Here is a 21,649-nt window from a genome sequence, read left to right on the forward strand (position 1 = left end):
TTTTTTTAGAGCTAAAAATAACAATTTATCTTTTTGGTTTTGACAAAAATAAAAATAACTACTTATCAAATAAAGTTAAAAGGAACATTAAATATAAATAATGATAATAATAATCATAAATATATATATAACACTATAATAACAACCAAAACAAATCTTAGTACAAAAATTAAGAATTTTAACAATGGCGAAAAGTAAATATATATATATAAATCCCTCTTTGAAGTCAATATTTCATCAATAAAAGAATAATGACCCAAAAGACGGCGACGACATTCGGAGAAGATAGAGACGAATCTGGTATTTTGGTTATGGAGTAACTGCGCTGCAAGCAGTAGTAGGAGTGATCAAAACTAACTATAGTTCATGTCACAACACAAATAATTTTGTCATATAATATTAAGTAACCGAAATTATGGTAGAATATATGAACATAACCCACCAGTTGAAGTAGATGAATTTAAACATAAACACATTTAAATGCACTTTTCTTTCGATCTAAAAGTCATAAAAGCATGCATCGCGATAAACAGGAGTAGAAAGTGGTGATCAACTAGCGGGAAAAATGAAAGAACATGTACAACTTACACTAACTAAACATTAATTGTTGAAATATAAGATTTTGGTGTCTGATAATATGACAAAATCTGGCGACAGCTTTACCAAGTATTCTCAATTAAATATACATCATGGGCTACATTATTAATTACAACAAGGGAAGCATGGCTCATGGCCAGCCATGGAGAAGGGTATCCTATGGAAATCCATCTCCTAAAGTACATGTTTACATCAAAACAGCTCAAATTCAAGGTGGTCTCCTGTACCTTTACATTCCAAATAATTGCTCTCTGCTTCCGGGGACATCATGCTCAGAATCCCAAATTCATACAACTCTGGCAGTTCCGGTGGAACAGCACATCGTATCAAAGCCCAATTCAAGCCTTCAAAGAAAGGATGTTGCTTGATTTCCGCAGCCCCTTTTTCTGTTCCCAGCCGATTCTCTGGCTCCTTCACCAGCAGCCCTCTGATGAGATCCCTTGCCTGGAAACTCACAAGAGGGCTGTCTGGGAACTTAAGGCTCTCTAGCACAACATTAGTTAACGTTTCTTCATTACCTGCACCTTTAAAAGGTGTCCTACCACAGAGAAGCTCGTAAAGGAAGATACCGAAGGTCCACCAATCAACAGCAGCTCCATGACCCTCTCCTTTAATGATCTCAGGAGCCAAGTACTCGTGCGTCCCAACAAAGGAATTGGATCTTGCATCGGTAGGCTCAGCCACAAGCTGTGGCAGTGATCTGACTTGGGCAACAAGGTCAGATTTTACCTTCCTCTTGGCTTTTGCAGCAGCAGGCAAGAACCTGGGACTGAAGCATGCGACTTGACAAGATGGTTCAATGCAGAAGGGTTCTATGCAGCTAGATCCTGTGCCCGGACCAGACATCCTAGCAGGATCCAAATTTGATGAAGTTTTCAGGAGAGTTGGACTAACTGTGCATCTAAGTGAAAGGTCAAAATCTGTGAGCATTATGTGGCCATCTTCTCGAACCAGAATGTTTTCTGGTTTCAAATCACGGTAAACAACTCCAAGCATGTGCAAGTACTCCAAAGCAAGCAGGACTTCAGCTACGTAAAACCTGCATTTAGAATAACATATATAACCAATTCAGATAATATTGATGTCAGATTGTCAGAAAAAAGAAAATGAACTAGAGCATAGAAAGACTCTCATTCAACTCACACATTGTCTTTATATCATACCGCACCACCATCACCACAACAAAGAAAACTAGTCAAAACAGCAGAGCTAGAGCCTAGCATAAACAACTAAAAACCGATGTTAAACAAGTCACTCTGAGACAAGCTTAACACTTCCAATCCTTCACTCGGATTTCAGGGGAGTTCCAAGAGAATTAGGTGGAAGCATCTATGACCTATCATGGCCACATCTGAACCATTTCATAACTTTAACTGGATATGCTAGTAATATAATGCTAAACTTATTGTGCTTTAGATGTTCAAACCGAGTGAATGACCAACATGCAAAATCAAAAGTTCTGCCTGCTAGCGTGACATACCCAGCCATGTATGAACGCAAACTGAATGAATGACTTATCACCTAAGCATCTTACCTAGCTGCTGGCTCAGGAAAATATCTCCCAGGCTGCCTTTGCCGAAGGACATGCAGGTCCCCACCAGGACAGTACTCCATAACTAAACATGATAAGTTATCTGAAGTGAATTGGGTATATAAAGTAGGGAGAAAAGGGTGATCAAGCATCCGTAATATTTCTTTCTCTGTCTGGGCCCTTGGCAATTTCTTCCTTCTTGCCAAAAATTCGTTGTCCATGACTTTTATAGCAAACAAGCAGTTTGTACCAATAAGCTCAGCAAGATATACCGTCCCAATATCTCCACATCCAAGCTTCTTCAAAAGATTGAAATGCCGCAACCCCAAGACCCCTTCCTGCATCTTAATGTGGCGGATGGCTGCCCACCTCACATCCTTTGACATGTGAGGTTTGTTGCTACAGCTATACCTACTTAAATTGCTGTCATCACTGATGCTTGTGTTAGTACTATCACCAAGGCTACTGGAACTTTGGGAGAAGTGTCCCTTTTCTCTTGATTTTGGGCTCTTTTTAGCCCTTGGAACAGCAGCAACGCTGCTGTTAGAGTTATTTACCATCAATGTTGGTCTGCGCACATCAGAATTCACATGACTTGAGCTCACTTCAGTACTAATCCCAGCTGACTGCAACTTCACAGATTCTTGATTAGATTCGTTATTTGAACTCTTCAAAGAACAGTGGCACCTCTGACAAACTGACCGACCTGCAGTGGAATCCAAGCTGCTAGTTACTTCACTGAAAGTATTAGCAGCAGAAGAGGAGCCCTGCTTTATTTTCTTCTTGCCAGAACTACTTTTGTTCCTAACAACTATTTTGGCCACCCGTGGTACATTTCTTGTCATCCTGCTTACTCGTTTGCCACTAATTGAGCTAGAAGAAGAAACAATTTGCGACCTGCCTTTTCGTACCGACTTTGGCGTTGATGCTCTTTCTGGCAACTTGTTTGAACCAGGCAGAGTATTTTCAGGTTCTAACATATCATCATCACCATAAGAACAAGATGGAAAAGATGCAGATGAATGCTTCTCTTTCTGATGCAACTCTGCCTTTGGTGCTTGACTTTCAACTTCTAGTGGTGCAGAAACATCAGTTGGAGTTGATACAGAAGTGTCAGTGCTAATTTCTGGTCTTGCACGAGCAAATCGAGGAGAAGAATTAGCACTTTGACTCAATGACTTATTCTGGGAAGCTTCATGTGACACAGCAGTCATTCTAGAAGTTGATTTGCTTTCTTCAGGCACCAAAGATACTTCAACCATGTCCCTCTTGTTTTCATCTCTGTGAAGACCAGATCCACCAGCAGGTTCAACTACAACTGAATTGAACCAATTTTTTATCCTTCCAGCTTCAGACGCCACAGGAGAACTAGTTGACATTGATAACCGTTTCATAGCAGCCATTTCCGATGCCTTAGAAATGCAAAGATCCCTAAGTGCCTGCTTCAGAGACAACGAATCTGAACCACCAATTCTAGGAGAGCGGGGCATCCCCACTGCAATTGGCTTCTTCATTGCATTTTTCTTTAAAGAGCTTGAGCTTGCACCTCCTTGGTATGAAACACTTAAACCTTTGGGACCTTTCAGATTGATAGCCTCAAAAAGCTGATTAATATCATCTTCTAGAGATTCCTTATACCCTATTTTCAGCGCATTAGGCTTTCTATCTTTGTCACGTGCACCCAATCCTGAATTTGGTCGGTACTGCCATCGAGATTGTTGTACTGGTTCCGACTCTTCGCTTGCTTCAACTATTTCGCAAGTACCAGAATATGAACCCATCTAACTGTCACACAGGATAAATTATTCTCAGCAGTATCCTAAAAGAAAAGGTACGGATATCACCCTCAAAATTTATACTAATTCATGTTTCTGTATCAACCAACTTCAAGGACCCAAATTCATAGCTACTTGTCACTTTAATTTCATCAAATCAATTCTAAAGCTCATACATCCCAACAACCTAAAAAGACATCCAATTAGAAAACCATTAAAACAAGAAGTATATAGAAAGGCCACAAAAATAACAGTTAAGAAATATATATATATAAATATATACTATATCTAATATGTTTATATGACTACATTGACCTATAAGCACAAAAAATCACATAAGAATCTCGTGATGTTTAAATTTAAAATTTCACAATGAAAGAAGCCAAATTAGCTAGAATAATTAAAGACTACTGCCGTTTTCACAGCTTTAATGTATCATGACTAGTTACAGGACCACATGCTATATTTAAACTAACATTAAATGGTTAACAAAAAGGGATTCAGACTAAAAGTCAAGCACAAATGTTAGCTCTATTTTTCATGTTCTTTTACATTAGTTTTTTTTTTTCTTCCAGGAATTTTTTCTAAGAAACAAGTGAAGCTAAATCCAAGTGCAACTAAACTTTGGTCCATTCCCAGCTTAATAAAAAATAAAATAAAATCACTGATCCAACAAGGATACCACGAATAAAAACACTATTAACTGTCAATCAAAGCCGAACACGAAAAAGAAAAACGAAAAACACAAACAAAATTAAAAATCAAACCCAAACACTCTAAGAGCTCCAACACACTTCAAAACGTGTTGCAATTTATCAAATCCAACCCCAAAACTTGAATTAAGAGAAGAAAAACAGTACCTTGAGGAAGATGAAGAGAAATGAAAGCACTTCAGAACGGATTCCACGAGTAAAAGGGTGAAATGAGAACGTTTTTAGGGATCGGAAACCCTAAAACCAAAGACGATTTGAAGACACAGGAACAGAGAGAGAGAAAGTAAAATGGAACTTTTGTTTTATTTTTCTTTTTTTTTTTTTTTAGATTTTACTGTTTGGGCTCTGATTATTTTGAAGGACGAAAATGGGGCCACCATATATTGAAGTGGGTCCCCCGTAGCAGATTAGATGTGATACTGTTATATAGATTTAACAACCGAATATTTTATTATTATTTTTACTTTACACAACGTGTATATTAAATGAAGTCTCCTGTTAATAATTACAATTAGGTGGTGTTGTAAATATTTTCATTACAGTTTTAAACATTCAATATCTAAAATTACTTACATCCCCTGCCCCTTGAAAATCAACTATAAATAGAATTAAATGAGATGAAGAAAATAGATCCACTTGAAAAGCGGCATTATAGTTTTCATTTTAGAATACATTTTTTTTGTTGAATCAACTTCATATTCAGATTTAAAATACAATAATTAAATATATATATATAAAGAGATGGTAACCTTAAAAAAAAATAAACCACACTAAAATTGATTCTAACCTTAAGAAATCAAAAGACACTAAAATGTAAAATCATTTACTTAACAATAAAACAAAAACGTAACTCTCAAGAATTAAAAAATATTAATTTGATATAAATAAAAATCAATTTCTTAATAATAAAATAACATTAATTAAAATATATAATATAATTGTACCTAAAGTTAAAATTTTAAAGTTTAATCATATTTAAAAAAAATAAAACTAATAATTTTTTTATTGTAAACCATTTTGACATTTTAACATTTGTTAATTTCATTTATATTTTTGTATGAGCCTTAAATTGATAAATACTTTTTTTATGAATTAATTTTAAAGAATGTTAATTTAGATATCTGTAATGTCTTTATTAACTCCTAACGGCTCATTTAAGAGTTGAAAATATATATTTCATATAAGTATTTAGAATAAATATTTATAATTACCTTAAAAAATTATAATTAAAGCATTATAAAATCTAGTTAAGAAAAATACTAAATTAATATGTTCAACAATAAATTTTGAAAACTATTCATATTTCAACCTTAAAAAAATTTCAATTTAACTTTTGCATGCACAAACTTTGTATAAAAATTAATTTTTTTTAAAAAATAAAATAGAAAAGCTAATAAAAATAATTTAATAATAAATGTGATATTTAAAATACAATTAATTCTAATAAATACTATAAAAGTAACTTCCAGCAAATTAAAAAAAATCAAAAACACAAATAATTAAAATAATTAACTAGCTTTTTCAAAATATCTAAATTGTCATTAACTTTTAATACCTAAATTACCCATATTTATCCCCAATAACTCTCAAAAGAGTTGGTTTTATATTATATATAGATTTATTTGAAAAAAATTGACTTAAATAATTTTATAAATACATTTAAAAAATAATGTTATAAACTTTTGATATTTTTTCTACTTAAATCATTGTTATTAATGTCACATTTGGTATTTTAAAAGTAAAATATGAATGTTGTGCTAAATTTATATACTTTTTTTCATTCTTTAATTATAAAATTATAAAAATATTATTTTTTTAAACTATAATTAATGTTATTACCACACTTCAATCTTTTTACAACTCCATCAACTATTTTAATATGATCTCCATTACCAAATGGGGACTTTAACTAGTTATTCTCCTCATCCATTGTCATCTCAACATTTTTAGTTCCACTTAAGTTGACTTCTCTTACACTGATACCATTTTCATTATTTTTAATTCCACCATTATTATCATTAGATCTGTCCAAAAGTTGACTAGCCCGCCCATCCTGATAGGTTGGGTCTAAATTTAATTTAAATAATAAAAATATTTTTTAATTTAATTTAAATTTAATTATAAAATATATAATATCATTTCTAAAAAATATTTTTTTTTATTTTTTTAATAGTGAAATACACTTTTTGGACAGGCTAAGCTAGCCCGAAAATGGATATAGGCTTGAAAAAAAAAATGGAATCGAGCCTCGACCTAACCCAACTCTTTAATATCCTCCCCTAACTCTTTAATAATGTCAACGGATCTTTGGGCATCCTTCCCGTTGACACAATCTTTCTCATATCTCATACTAAAATCTTCAAAATATGACATTGTCATGTTCTTCAATGAGATTGCATTCTTATGGCTATGTATACAAATTAAATTAATCAATAAATACGATCAAATATAAAGACAAAAAATTCACTTAAATCAGGTACACCTTTATTGAAAGATTCTTGCAACTAATTTAGTTTAGTTGATTCCATTATTTCACCTCCCTAATTAAGTAGCCTTTTCGCTCATTAAACATATCAATAGCAAGTTATTGTCGCCACATGATCCACTCATTACAAAACTCAATTCCAGAAATTAATATGTCATTCGTATCATCTCTAACTTTCGCACTACTTGAAACTTCATTATTCTATTCCAATGAATCATAAAACATTTCTTTGCAAATATAATTATGAAGCAAGCATCATACAAGGATAATTTAGTTTTGTGTCCTAGTTCAATAAAAAGATGGGCTTCTAAATACATACTTCCTTATCTTTAAGAGATCACTCCTTTCAACTACAATTCTTATAAAATGAATTGATTCATGCTGAGAAACTCTTCAGCGTTAATGGGTTGATTGCCATGTCTCTACTTGTTTAAGTGATATCGTTGCCCCATAAAAAGGATGAATCTAGCATCAGTAAGATAACAACAACCAATAAGCTTTCAAGTTATTTCCTTTACTCAAAACATTTCGAAGAACTCTCCCATCAGTATTTGGTCATTCCCAACCAAATCGTGCATATGTAAATTGCATGTCAAGGGTACATGTTGCTAAAACATTAGTGGCTACATCATTTTTTTATATGATACTTAATTCTTTCTTCAAGTACCGCTTGGACTTTGATATGAGTTTTGACTAATGACCTAAGACAATTCTAAGAATTTATAAGAAAAATTATTTTCAAATTAACCTAATTGATTTCAGTAATATGTATAACAAATAGACAATATTATTTTCAAATAATTACCTTGAACTATTTCTACCTGTCATTGGTTGAAGCACTGAGAATACGCTCGAGCTTCCCAAATAGTAGGTCTTGAATTTTTATGACACTAGTAAAGATTTTATTGAAGTACAAACTAAATATTTTGTCTGACCTTAAAACGTATCACTACAAGTTTTATTTTAATCTTATAAGAAAGCATGAAAAGAAAATTTTCTACTTATTAACAAGATTTTTGCATTCCTTAACTCTTTTTTTTTCCATACTAATTGGAACAATTTTTTTTTTAAAAAAAAGCAATTTTAAATATTCTTTAACTTATCAATACAAATTTGTTCACCATGGACAAAAGCTATAATCTTATATTGTTTAGTAAAAAAAAAAATCCAAAGTATATAGGACTTTATTTTCGGCTTATAAAAAGATACGCTTTTTTAACAATTAGGTGTAGACAATATCAATTTATTAATGTCATCATCTTAATCCAATGATTTGACACACCTAAAAGCTTGGTGACTAATTTTAGTGTTTTGTTTCAGGTTGAAAGTTTTCAAGTCTTTTTTGAACTCCTTTCTTATGTTGTTTTTTTTTTTGGGGGGGGGGGTAGTTAAGTTTGCTCTTTCATAGTGAATGCTAACATAATGAAAAATAAAACATGAATAGTTGTCGGCACCATTAAAACCATTTCCTCAATAATTGCAATATCTTTTGATAAAACTATCTGTCAAACCTTTCTCTCCCTCACAAAGAGAAAATCAAACTAGTCATTGTTTAATTTGCTGCAACAGAACCCTCAATGAATCAAATTTATTTATAATTAAAATACTTTATAAATGCTAATATTTATGAACAAGGAAATAAAAATATTTATATGTGAAAGAATAAATGACGATGATTGAAAATTTATCTTGTTTATGACGGAGCAAAGAGCCATTTGATAAGGCGGTTGAAGCTACAGGAGAGATCTTATAAGAGAAAAACGTGGAGTAGAATAGGATGGGTTGACTCTAGTTCCAAGCTTTAAGCCCTGCATATCTTTAGCCCCTTTTTTCAAGTTATCACATGTTAAGTCATACTTGATGCATCAAGGAAAGTGGTCTATTATTATAGGTCTAGATAGAGTTGCATCTTTAGTTGAAGCCTGGTGTGATAAGTAATGCGTATGACCTACTTAATCATCAAGTTGAGGGGTTTCTATAAAGGATTTAACTCGAAAGGTTTGCTCGCACTATTTATAGAGATGATTCTTTTAAGTTGTTCACACTATCTATAAAGCTTACACTCAGGCTAACTTCACGGGTGTGTTATCTATTTTTTAATATTGACGATAAATCAACACAAATAAAAGATCGAAAATAAAAATTTTGATTGCCACAATCCTACATGTATACACAAATGCTGGCCATGTTATCTATCCATGGACGATGCCGAGCAACCAAGGAATACAAGGAAGATTAAAAAAAGTGTTAATTTTTTCAGTATAAAGAATGATCTGCTTTAGCATATTTTTAGTTGAATTAATTATATTATTTTAAGATGTATCACCTCGTTTTAGACCCTCTTCCAATGATACCTTCTATTATTTATGCAAACGTAGTTTCTTTTCGTTTTCTCTATTTTGTTTTTTTATTTGTAAGTCAGTCATTTCAAACAATGTTCCAAGAACTAAAGATATTTTAGTAGCATTTAGGCATTTATTAAGGTAATGCATGTGAATTATTATTATTTTATAGGTTTAAGTTTTCATTTATGATATTAAATTTTCAAAATACATGTGGCAATTCTTTAATTTTGTAAGCGAATTTTATTTCGTTAAAAATGTGTTAAATCGATTTATATAAATAATTTAAGTATAGTTCTTTTATTTAAATTTAGAAAATGTTTAAATAAAAAAACTCAAGAATGAAATTAATAATTTAAGTATAGTTTTTTTTTATTAAAAGAAGTTCAAATATCATCCTAACAAAAAGTATATAATTTAAGTTCAACTTACATGTCAATTTTAAAAAAATAAATAAATAAAGTAATTAAATATATATAATAATTGGACCACAAATAAATCTAAGTAATAAACAAAATATTAAATAAAGTAGCAGAGCCATCGTTCTCAAATTGTATCAGCAGCTCCCAAGAAAAGGATTGTTTGGGTGTTTTGTCTTTGCCTCAAAGCGGAAGGTATGTACATCACTTTTTCACACCAAATTCATTTAAAAATATCCCTTAAAAAACGGTGCCACACTATGTCCCTAAATGATAAAAAATATTTAATAAATAAGCACATAGGATCCTGTTCTTTTCCATGGATTTATAGCTTTGTTTTCTTCTTTCCCTCGGACAAATTTGCCCCACTTAACCAATATACCTTTAATCAACTTACTCTATGTTTTGTTTGGTAGGAAGGCTCATTATATTATTTGCTCAATAATAGCTTGTAATCCAAAATTGTTAAATATGGACTTTGTCTATTGAATTTGTTTAAAAGTATATAATTAATACTTAAATTTTTTTTGGACCTAATTAGTATCTGAACTTATATTTCATCACTTAAATTAGTGGTACCTTTACATTAACACCATTAATTTAGGCTGATGTGGCATTAATAGCTAATTTAGTGGTGACACGTAGTAGCTTTTCAATATGCCATGTAACGAGCATAAATTAAAAAAATAAAAATATCTTTAAAAATAAATAAATTTATAAAAAGTATAAATTTTGTCTAAGTTCATTCTCAATGTGAGAAAATTATACTTTTTTTTATTAATTTATATTTTTGAAATTTATATTTGTCACATGGCATGCTGAGAGGTTGACACGCATCATTAATGAATTGGCTAGCAATGCCACGTCGACATAAACTAACGGTGTTAAAGTGAAGGTACCAACCTAGGTGAGGAATACAAGTTCTGTTGGATTTGATGCCCTAAGTGTAGTATTTTAGTCTATGTACACTTGTATTTTTTTCAAACAGATTGGTCAATTAAACTATTCATGAATTATATTAATACTTTTTGTATATTGTCATCACGTGGTTTTTGCATGTAAAGCAAAATAGAAACAAATATTGGCTCACTAGTTGTCTAATGTTTAAACTAATACTATATGGTATTACGTGGTTAGATCATAATACAGAAATATAACTTATATTAGTAGACAAACCTAAATATGTCCTTAGTCTAATCGGAAATGAGCAAACTAATTGAAAGACTAATATGTCGTTTATCAAGTCTAATTGGGGAGATGTCTTATCTTGAGCATCGGAATGGATGACTCCCAGAAGATAAAAACATAGAGGTGATTGACTGGACTGACAATACATGGGACTGAACCCAAGAAGAATAGATCTTGAATCTGTTTACGGATTTATTCACTTGTGACGTTCAAAGTGTGATACCTTAATCCTGAATGGATGATGGACTATGTATGCGTAACTCGTATACTTTGATGTAAGTAAAAGCCTGAGTTCAAATAAATAATAAACTAAAAGCTGGTGCATTAGGTATACAACTTCTGCAGTATGTAGCGTCATTCACAACAGTAGAATTCATAGCCCAAGATTTGTAAGATTCGTAAATGATATCCTCTCATTGGCATTACATGGTAGATGAAAAGTAAACGTGGTCACCAGTCGTTCGTCTTTGTAATGGATGACTTGATTACTATTTGATAGTAATTGACTTTTCATGAAGGAAGATGTATTGGTTACTGTGAGATAGGATAGGGTCATATCGGGAGAATGAGTTTATCCTAGATAGATTAATGATATCCTATGAGGGTAACATACTTATGACAAGATCATTGGACGAGCATTGATCAAGTTGCTTTCGTAATGGTATGTTATTTGGGAGAGCTCATTCACGATACTATAATGAATGACTTCGTGACTAAATAAGTTTAGAATTAATAGGTGAAAAGCTGAAACTTAATTTTAAGTCATTTGAACCCTATTTACATATGTCCAATCGATTTATTCGCTAGCTTGTCAAAACTAGAAATGAATTGTGCGTTGAATCAAATGAACAAAAATAGATAGAAATGGTAAAGTTAGAGAAATGAGAAACATTTGGAAAATGAACGTGATTTTCCCTAAATGGAAATGACCTAGAGAATAAATTTGTGGTTTTTCAAATTATTATTTAATTAAGCGATTAAATAATTGAAATTCAAAAATTGAAATAAATTTATTGGTCATGATAAATCCTTTGAATGTAAATATATTGAATATATTTTCTCAAAGATTCTTTTACAGTAAAATTGTCATGATTTTAATGAAATTAGAATTGAGTTGAGAAAATTATTTAATTAGAAAACTAATTTATTTAAGATGTTTATTTTGGGAAATAGAAAAATAAATATCAGGTTAGATTGAATTATAAAGTACTAGGCTAAAAGTCCAGGAAAAACTTGTAATTGGGCCCGATATGGGAGAGGCCCAAAAGCCTCTCATGTTTAATGATAGGGACGACAAACCTTAGTTTGTTTAACTAGGGTTGTGATCGTCTCTCTTCGTTCGCGCAAACGAAGAGAGAAATAAACATTAAAACAAATATAACTATAGTGACTTACTGCAAGTGTGATTGGTTAGTTGTAATATTTGTAGTGTTACAATGGAACACTAGAGTATTACAAGGATCGAACCCAAGAGAATTAGTGATTTAGTGATTTCCATTTAAGAATGCATGCAAGAAAGGAGTTTAACTAGCTACTCATTATTTTCTATATTACGGCGGAGCATAAATTGAAGTTGAATTAAACTAATTAATCAACTACAACAAAGAATGACTAAATTGTAAATAAAGAAAAATATAAAACTACCAAAATAACAGACCGTGGTTGGTTAATTTACATGTTGTTAATTAACTCTCAAATTAGGGATCTAAATCACTCGCACTCCTAAATTGGCTCCCTTTTACCTTCCGTTCTCAGCTTTACCAACTTAGACAAATTAGTCTATTTTATCTCTCGATCTCACTGGCTAACTCGAGACTAACGAATTAGTGCTCAACAAGATCTCCTCTCGGTCTCACTTGCCTAGATGTTCCCTTAGGGGCATCAATCCTAAGTTTTGAGATTTATTTGATTAATCTAGTTTATTACAATTTGGTCCTTAATCCAAAAATTAACTGAACAACATTTCCAACAACCACTCACTTAGGGTTTAGTTACTCATTGTCATATTAAAGCTAACAAACATGACAGAAACAACTCTTGAAGCCATCAACATAAAACTCAATAAAAAGATGAAAGATCGAATTTTTACTTGAGAAATGTAAATGCAAGTAAACTAACTGCAAGGTAAACAACAGAAAGCAATAAAGTTAAGATTTTTGGCAAATGAAAATAAAGAAAACTGATGTAACGATTAAAGAGTGATTACAACTAAGTTTAAGGTCCTTAACATGTAAATAAAACTAAGCAATAGTAAAATTTAACTTAACTAGCTAAGAAAATACAAAGGAAATAAAGAAACAAACAAAGGATTAAAACCCAAGAAGAAAACCACCCTAAACCTAAACTAAAAGATGGAGAGAATCCTTAAACTACAACTCCCTTTTTTTCTTTATCCAATAGTGGCTTTTAATAATTGATTTCTGACCCAAATGTTGCCTAAAGTGCCTTTGAACATTCGCTTTTGGTTGGTGTTTCGAATGGACAAACCCTACCCTGATGTCATTTTTTGTCCTTACACGACAGTGATATGCGATACCCAGGGTAGAATATCGTAATATTTTTAGTAGTCTCCAAAACGGGACGCTTCAAGTGGATGTTGCAATACCCAGGGTTGGGAATCATGACATCACTATAGATGGTCCCTTTTCTTCTTCAATTTGAGCCTGTTGAAGGTGTTGTGACTTCCATGAATCGATGTTGCAATACCCCCCTTCTAGTGTTTTTGCTCATGTTGGGCTTCTGATGGCTTTCTACAACACTCAATCAACCGTTAAGTTCTCGATGACACATTTGGCCATATTGAGTCTCAAAAATAGCGTAAAACACACAAAAACCATTTATTAATATGAAATCTGAAAATAACTAAAAAGTAAATAAATGACATTTAAATTGCTTGAGAGTAAACTCATTAAGTATAATGGAGAGCCTAATTTGACATATCAAATTACAACAGATCAGGTTGTCACCCCACCTAATCCTAGTTAGACTAGGAGTTCGTTTTTCTATTGAAATAAACTTCTACAATTAAATAAGGGTTTCACCATTTCTCCCTATAAATAGATGGCACCGGTAAGGCTAAATATAAAACTTTAAGATATTGTTATTCTACTTGAAAATAATGAGAGTTTATTCTTTAAGTATTAACTATAATTTCCTGAATAACAATTTTATTGGTTTCTATTCAAAGAGAGTTTTGTTTTCTCACTGAAAGTAAAGTAAACTATTTCATGTTTTGTGTTTGATTCGAATCGTTCAAGCCCACGCTCGAAGTAATTCATGGTATGAGAATAGCAGAGAAGGTCATTCGGTTGAAAGCCAAGAACAATAAGGATTTGTCTAGCCGAGAACACATGTGTGATTTCAGTAAATGGTTTATTACTATAAATATCACAAGTAGGCTTGATTTTCAATTTTTTATTTTTCGCTGTGTAATAACACCATTTTCGAATTGAATTTTTTTCCAACAAGTTCAGGGATCAATTAGGACTAAAGAAATTCAGGTACCAACTATATACGTTTGGACAAGTTTAGGGGACAAACTACATATTAACCCTAATATCTAATGTTTCAACTTAAATTTATTCAACACAAACTGCTATATGATTTTATAAATTAATTAAATTAGATTTCAAAATTTTATTTTAATAAGCTTTGTGATTAAATATTAATTTCAATATACACTTGTATCAGTTAAAGTACATGGCAAAACTTTGTATTATAGAAACTGGATCAAATTAGTCGCCCTATTATTAAATGGATCAATTTAGTCACTATACTATTAAAAAGAATCATATAAGTCCGAAATGTATCAAAACTAACATTTACTATATAAAAAATAAAGATTGATTTTATTTTTTAATTATATCTTAATTAGTGTTAGAGTTAATCAATTTAAATTTAAATTTAGCTCTATTAATAATATCCATTAGCAGCATTAAAGAAAATCATCAGTAAAAAGAATGATGGTTGGTAGTATTAGTACCTTAGAAGTATCATTTTAATTGATGATGAAGTAATGTGGTAAGTTGCTTATATAATGCAAAATAAACATTGTTTTATTCTTTCTTCTTTTTATTGTTATTGTTATTTCACGCCAAGTTGTTAACCAATGAGAGAAAAAAACAAAATAGATTTACCTTATAAGATTTTAATAATTTTTTAATAATTACTATTTAATGTGTTTACTAATTTTATGTAAATATTTTTCGTATTTATTATGAATCATCGTTATAATTGTTGGATGTTGTTTTATCTAAATTTTTTTATTTTTAATTTAATATTATAATTTATTCTCTAATATAATTCTAAAATTTTATATTATTTTCAATAATTTTATATACTAATTCAATGTTTAATTAATTTTTTTGATAAATATTGATTTTACAATGACATTCAATGGTGTTGTGATAAAATTCAAAGTTAAATTATTTTGAAAGAGCATATGGATAAGTAAATAGGTATAAATTTATCATTAACTACAATATATTGTTTTTTTTTTACTTTCTATATTATATAATATTGTATTCTTTTACTTGGTATTTTATTTTGGAATTAACTTGAATAATGATTCCAATTTTTATTTATAAAACATTATTTACATTTTATATTATTAAATTTTAATTTATAATAGATAATTGTGTATATTTATCTGCCACCTGAGAAAGAAAATTAATATAAAAGAAATAAAATACATGACAATTTTTAAATTTTGCTTGTGGAGTTAAAAAACACACTACTAGTGTACTAAATAAAGAAAAAACATATTTGCATATCTAGGGTTTTGTTATAGATCAAAATTTTCTATTAGATCTTGTACCTTGCGTAAGTTGTGAATTTAGTACTTGTACTTTAATTTGGTCATTTTTAGTTCTTGTATTTCTAGAATTTGAAAATTTTAGTCCTAATGAAATGATAACTATTAAATTCATTAAGCTAAGTTCTGTTATTTTTAAATTTTGATGTGTCAAACATATTATTATATGTGTAATATTATGTCTGTCTGTTATTTTCACATATTACTCATAAAAAAATCATTTAATAGATTCAATGATTGTTATTTGCATTAAGACAAATTTTGAAATTAAAAAAAAAATATATATATATATAGTCACTAAGAATGATCCAATTGGTAAACGTAGTCTAAATCTATAACTTTACGCATAATATATGACTAATGACATAATTTAACCAAACAGATTTAACTGTTATCGTTGGGCTAGATTTAAAATTTAAAATTTCGATTAAAAATGATCAAATTAAATTATAAATACTAAATCCACAATTTACACAAAGTACAAGGTCTAATAAAAAAATTGACCTTTTTTTATATATACTAAAAAAAAGAAGAAGAAAGAATACTATAAATTATGCAAAATGGAAATAATAATCAGTTTTCTAGATAGGGATCAAACATGTCATTCACATAATATTGATAATACAAGCATATCAGCCCAAAAGCCCAATACCCCCACACAGAAACCCTAGCCACCCTAACTTTTCATCTGCCGCCTCGGAGGGAGGAGAGTGACCGGAGAGTCAAAATCCGCCATGACTGACTAAACAACAACCAGCAAATCCAGTGCCGAGGGTGAAATAATAATCTAAAATATTGGATGGATGGGAAAAGGGCGAGCATTTATCATAGTTACCTCGATTCACCCCGTGCATGCTAACTTGAACTGAAAAAATTCCTATCAAAGGCTGGCCCAAATCTGTCTGTGGGACGTGAAAACAATATACTCTTTGGACCCAACTCAAAGTAGGAAAATAATTTTGGGTTTAAGCCCATGTGACCATGTCTCGCGTGAGGGCTGTTTTGTTGGAGCACGTTGACGTGTATGAACATAAAAAGATCCCTTGCCACATCATCAATGACGTCAACTTCAACTCCCTGCAATTAAAGATCCTGAAAGCAAAAGAAAACACATAGGATTAAATTTAAAATTTCTTTTGATATGAATATGAATTTAAAAGGAGTCTACGTTCATAGGAAGACGAAGTACGACAAGATTCTGTACATATTTCACCATTCACACTTGTGTTTTGGAAGAAAATTCTAAAGATGTATTTCTTTATACATAAAAATAAATTTCATTTTCATTTTAAAATTCATAATGATGGAAGTTTCTTTATACATTAAAGTTTTCATTATCTATTAAAAAATTAAGCTTCAGAAATAAAACTGTTATATGCGTATGTCTTTCTTTAATTTAAACATTTACTAGTTTTGTAGAATTAAGGTTTTTTTTTTTTACCATTTATTTAAGATTCATAATTTTCAAAATTTGGAAAAAATAGTAGGGATTCTTAGTGTAGAGATGCCCATCCATTGGATTGAGTTTAAATTCTGTTTTAAAATATTTCTAAGTTTAAGCTCGTTTTTGGGTAAAATCGCCCAAAAATACTTGTTTTATTATTTAAAAGTTAATAAAATATTAAAAATTATTTTAATTAAATTTTAATTTAAAAATATTTTTTTTATTCTTTAAATTGAATTAGAATGGGGTTAGTGGTGGAAGAAGCATTGCCAGCAGTGATGAACGGCAGCCTTGATGCCACGTGGCTAAATCACGTTTACTTCTAAAGATCAGCCAATGAGAAGGGCAGCCTAGCCCTTTCCTATAAATTAATCTGACCAACCCACTTTCACGAACCTACTTTACAAAAACTTGTTTAATTACCAAAAAGTTAAGAGCAAAAGAAAGAGCAGAGTAAGCTAAGCTTTGATCATCAATGGCGGAGAAGAGTTTCAAGTACGTGATCCTTGGCGGTGGTGTAGCTGCTGTAAGTTCCGTCGATCACTTCTCGCTCTTTGATTCTCCTTTCTTTTCTTTTCTTTTTTTGTTATTTTCTTGAATTTTGTTTGACTTTTTCTCTTGTTTATCGATGCCTTTGCTTTTTTATTTTCACAATCTTGTCCTCAATGTGTATCATCTATCGCTTAATTTTATAATAATACAGATCCAGTTTTCCTGTATTTCCTGCTAAGATGATAAGTGAAAGAAAAAGTGAAAACGAATTGAAAGCAAATCTGAAGCTTTAGATCGGTTGCTATTCGTTTAGTCATTGAATTTTCATTGTTATGGTTTTTGAGAATGGATTTATACCGAGGCATTTAAACATGGTTACGACTTTTTACATCATGTAATGCATCTTTTGCTGTTTTAATCGTATGGAGCGTCGTGTGTGTATCGGAACGATGGCTAGATTTTATTTTGCAATGATTTGAAGTTTTGAACCCTTTAATGTGGAAAGTTAAAGCTTCTTTCATTTTATGTAGCATTCACACTATTAAAAGGCTTATGTTGTACTTTTTTTTGACTGATTTATTTTATTTTTTTACGTCTTTTTCCTGAAAACTCTTCTCTTCTGACTTTATAGGGATATGCGGCGAGAGAGTTTGCCAAGCAGGGAGTGCATCCTGGTGAGCTAGCAATTATTTCCAAGGAGGCGGTATGATTTTCAATTATATATAACTTTATGAAACCTAAACTGATTACATCAGTGATGGACATTTAGCTTTTCCTTCGATTGAACTTTTCTTAAAAATAGTTAGTTTCTTAAAATGAAGCTTGTGGGGGGAAAAAATAAACAAAAAAAATCTATTTGAAGTTGTTTGGTAAACACTACTAAGTTTTTCTTTTATAGGGTTGTCGTCTTGTGATTTTTTAATACTATGTAATTGCCATTAAAAAAAATGTAAGTAAATTATTTCAAGTTGTTGAAGAACTCTTCTCTCATTTTAGTATAATATTTGCTCCTGCAGCAATGCGAGGGCAAATTCATAATATTCAATCAACACTTTAAGCATCGCGTCCGAATGGAATTTGTTGTTGTATTAAGCAGAATGTATCTTGCATTTTTACATTTTAGATCACTATATGCATTATTTTATTCGTATCACTTACAATTGTTTTGTTCTAATTATCAGTTCTGCTTAGAAAAAGCAAAATAGTCCATCAAATAATTTCAGCGTGCAGTTTAGCATTATTTTGTTCTCTCGTTCTGCTGTCTTCATGGGGACTCCCTCCTCTGGATGCTCCCTATTTCTGATTTTGTTAAAGTTAAATTCTACTGTAATAGTGGCCAGTTCCAGTGGCATTTACATCACATAACTCATCATAGCTGCTATTGTTGTCATTTATTGATGCCTTAATAGGTAAATTTGTATTGCATATGACCTGATTTTTGCTTTCTTATACATGTAGGTGGCTCCATATGAACGACCTGCCCTGAGCAAAGCATATCTCTTCCCTGAGGGTAAGCTATAACCCTAATACGTTTTTATGTACTTATTTGAAAATTTTAAATAAACTCTAAACTCGCATAAGTGCAATAATAACTACGCTTCTGTTTGCCACATCAACATTGGTTGCTTTGTTTCCTGTATCAATTTGTTGATTTGTTCTTCACAGGAGCTGCAAGACTTCCTGGTTTCCATGTCTGTGTTGGAAGTGGCGGAGAGAGATTGCTTCCTGAGTGGTACAAGGAAAAAGGTTAGCGACATGTTTGTGTGAATTTGTTTAATGTGAAATTTAATTGCTGTAGTAATAGATGATGATATGCGAAAAGGGAATTTAACTATTTGTCTTTGTTTATTCAATAATTTGTACTATTCTCATCAATATGCTTTTCGTGTACGCATGCTTCAGGAATTGAATTGATCCTTAGCACAGAAATAGTGAAAGCAGATCTTCCTGCCAATACTCTAGTAAGCGCCACTGGAGAAACATTCAAGTATCAAATCTTGATCATTGCAACTGGTTCAACGGTGAGTTGCAGTTTCTAGGGATCTCAACTTAAACATTCCTTGTATTGCCTACCATACATGGTTTAACACATCTTTCCTGCAGGTTATCAAATTGACAGATTTTGGAGTGCAAGGAGCTGATGCTAAAAACATCTTCTATTTGAGAGAAATTGATGATGCTGATAAGTTGGTAGAAGCAATCAAAGCAAAGAAGAATGGAAAGGCTGTTATCGTTGGTGGAGGTTATATTGGTCTTGAGCTTGGTGCAGCCTTGAAAATTAACAATCTTGATGTCAGCATGGTGTACCCGGAACCATGGTGCAGTAAGTAGATGCCTACTGTTGAAATATGGGCATGAGGACATATGATAAACTAACTAAATTAATTTCTGGTGGATTCTTGTTTTCTAATTTTATGATTGTTCTTGTAGTGCCCCGGCTTTTCACCTCTGGCATAGCTGCTTTTTATGAGGGTTATTATGCTAATAAAGGGATCAAAATTATAAAGGGGACAGTTGCGGTTGGATTCACCTCTAACTCCAATGGAGAGGTAAGTGGTCATCTTTCAGAAGGCTGATAATTTAGTATTCTTTTGGAGGGTTCAAATCATTTTAATGCTTTGATACCTTCATCCTCTGTTCAGGTGAAGGAAGTTCAACTTAAGGATGGCAGAGTTCTGGAAGCTGACATTGTTGTGGTTGGTGTTGGTGGAAGGCCTCTTACAGCACTATTTAAAGGGCAGGTTGAAGAGGAGAAGGGCGGAATAAAGGTTGGTTTGATCTATATAACATAATCTAAAATGCCTTTTTCATCTACAAATGTCACCTTGAAATGCTTATTGAACTTTATTAAAGAAATGATCACTCAATCATTCTGTTGATATTGCATAAATCTGCAGTCTAAATGGGCAGGACCTAATTCTGAATAATATTCATTAAGAATAAACTCTAATCAAGACTGATATTTTAGTTGTATAAAAAACACAATTGTTTGACTGCAGACTGATGCTTTTTTCAAAACAAGTGTTCCCACGGTATATGCTGTGGGTGATGTAGCCACTTTCCCTCTGAAGTTATACAATGAGTTGAGAAGGGTTGAACATGTTGACCATGCCCGGAAATCTGCCGAACAGGCTGTAAAGGTGTGTTACCTGACTTACGTATCTTTATACTTGGATGTTGTCTAAACGTTACTTTCCAATAGACGAATATAAACTGTTGAACCATTCATACAATTTTTGCAGGCCATCAAGGGGCTCGAGAAGGGGCAATCAGTCGACGAATATGACTACTTACCGTACTTCTATTCCCGTTCCTTTGACCTAGCATGGCAATTCTATGGTGACAATGTTGGGGATACAGTGCTTTTTGGAGACAACAACCCACAATCACCGAAGCCAAAGTTCGGATCTTATTGGATCAAAGATGGCAAGGTGGTAGGGGCATTCCTAGAAGGTGGTAGTGCCGAAGAAAACCAGGCAATTGCTAAAGTTGCTAAGCTTCAGCCTAAAGCTGAGAATTTGGATGCGCTGACAAAAGAAGGTCTTGCCTTTGCCTGTAAGATATGAAGAGTAGTAACAGCTGCCATGCCTTACAAAAAAGGAAGAACACTGTTGCAAGAGGACTGCGTAGGGGAAGGGTTGGATCTGTGTTTTTTCATTGGGTTGTTATTTCTCTTTGCATTTAGTACATAGATTCTGGAGTTTGCTTTGTTTATCTTGCTTTTCTTTTGAATGATGAATAATAACAAACAATATTCAACTGTATGTTGTGCAGTACGAAAAATAAAACCTATGATCTTGCTGGTACTGAAATCAACTAATTATTCCATCCAATATGTAGATTAGATTAT

The 21,649-nt window shown here is 31.7% G+C and overlaps 2 protein-coding genes across 4 annotated transcripts; one reads left to right on the forward strand and one right to left on the reverse strand.

Moving 5' to 3' along the window:
• Positions 1-590: 590 nt before the first annotated feature.
• On the reverse strand, positions 591-4,951 carry LOC107889555 (serine/threonine-protein kinase D6PKL1). Of its 3 annotated transcripts, none has more exons than XM_016814025.2 (3): positions 4,764-4,951; positions 2,132-3,913; positions 591-1,636 (listed from the first exon to the last, which is right to left on the reverse strand). In XM_016814025.2, exons 2-3 carry the CDS (start codon positions 3,907-3,909, stop codon positions 790-792), a joined length of 2,625 nt encoding a protein of 874 aa, XP_016669514.2. In that variant the 5' UTR covers positions 3,910-3,913; positions 4,764-4,951; the 3' UTR covers positions 591-789. The 3 variants fall into 3 exon arrangements, with proteins under 3 accessions (XP_016669514.2, XP_016669515.2, XP_016669513.2); XM_016814026.2 differs by having other exon boundaries at positions 2,132-3,947; XM_016814024.2 differs by having other exon boundaries at positions 2,132-4,090.
• A 12,727-nt stretch (positions 4,952-17,678) lies between these two features.
• On the forward strand, positions 17,679-21,605 carry LOC107889553 (monodehydroascorbate reductase). The gene is made up of 10 exons (XM_016814022.2): positions 17,679-17,833; positions 18,431-18,502; positions 19,258-19,309; positions 19,465-19,545; positions 19,702-19,820; positions 19,903-20,122; positions 20,230-20,348; positions 20,442-20,567; positions 20,799-20,939; positions 21,042-21,605. The coding sequence occupies exons 1-10, from the start codon at positions 17,783-17,785 to the stop codon at positions 21,363-21,365; spliced, it is 1,305 nt and encodes a 434-aa protein (XP_016669511.1). The 5' UTR covers positions 17,679-17,782; the 3' UTR covers positions 21,366-21,605.
• The last annotated feature ends 44 nt before the right edge of the window (positions 21,606-21,649 follow it).

The sequence above is a fragment of the Gossypium hirsutum genome, chromosome A09 (genome assembly GCF_007990345.1).
Source record: "Gossypium hirsutum isolate 1008001.06 chromosome A09, Gossypium_hirsutum_v2.1, whole genome shotgun sequence".
In the NCBI taxonomy this organism is placed as follows: Eukaryota; Viridiplantae; Streptophyta; class Magnoliopsida; order Malvales; family Malvaceae; genus Gossypium; species Gossypium hirsutum.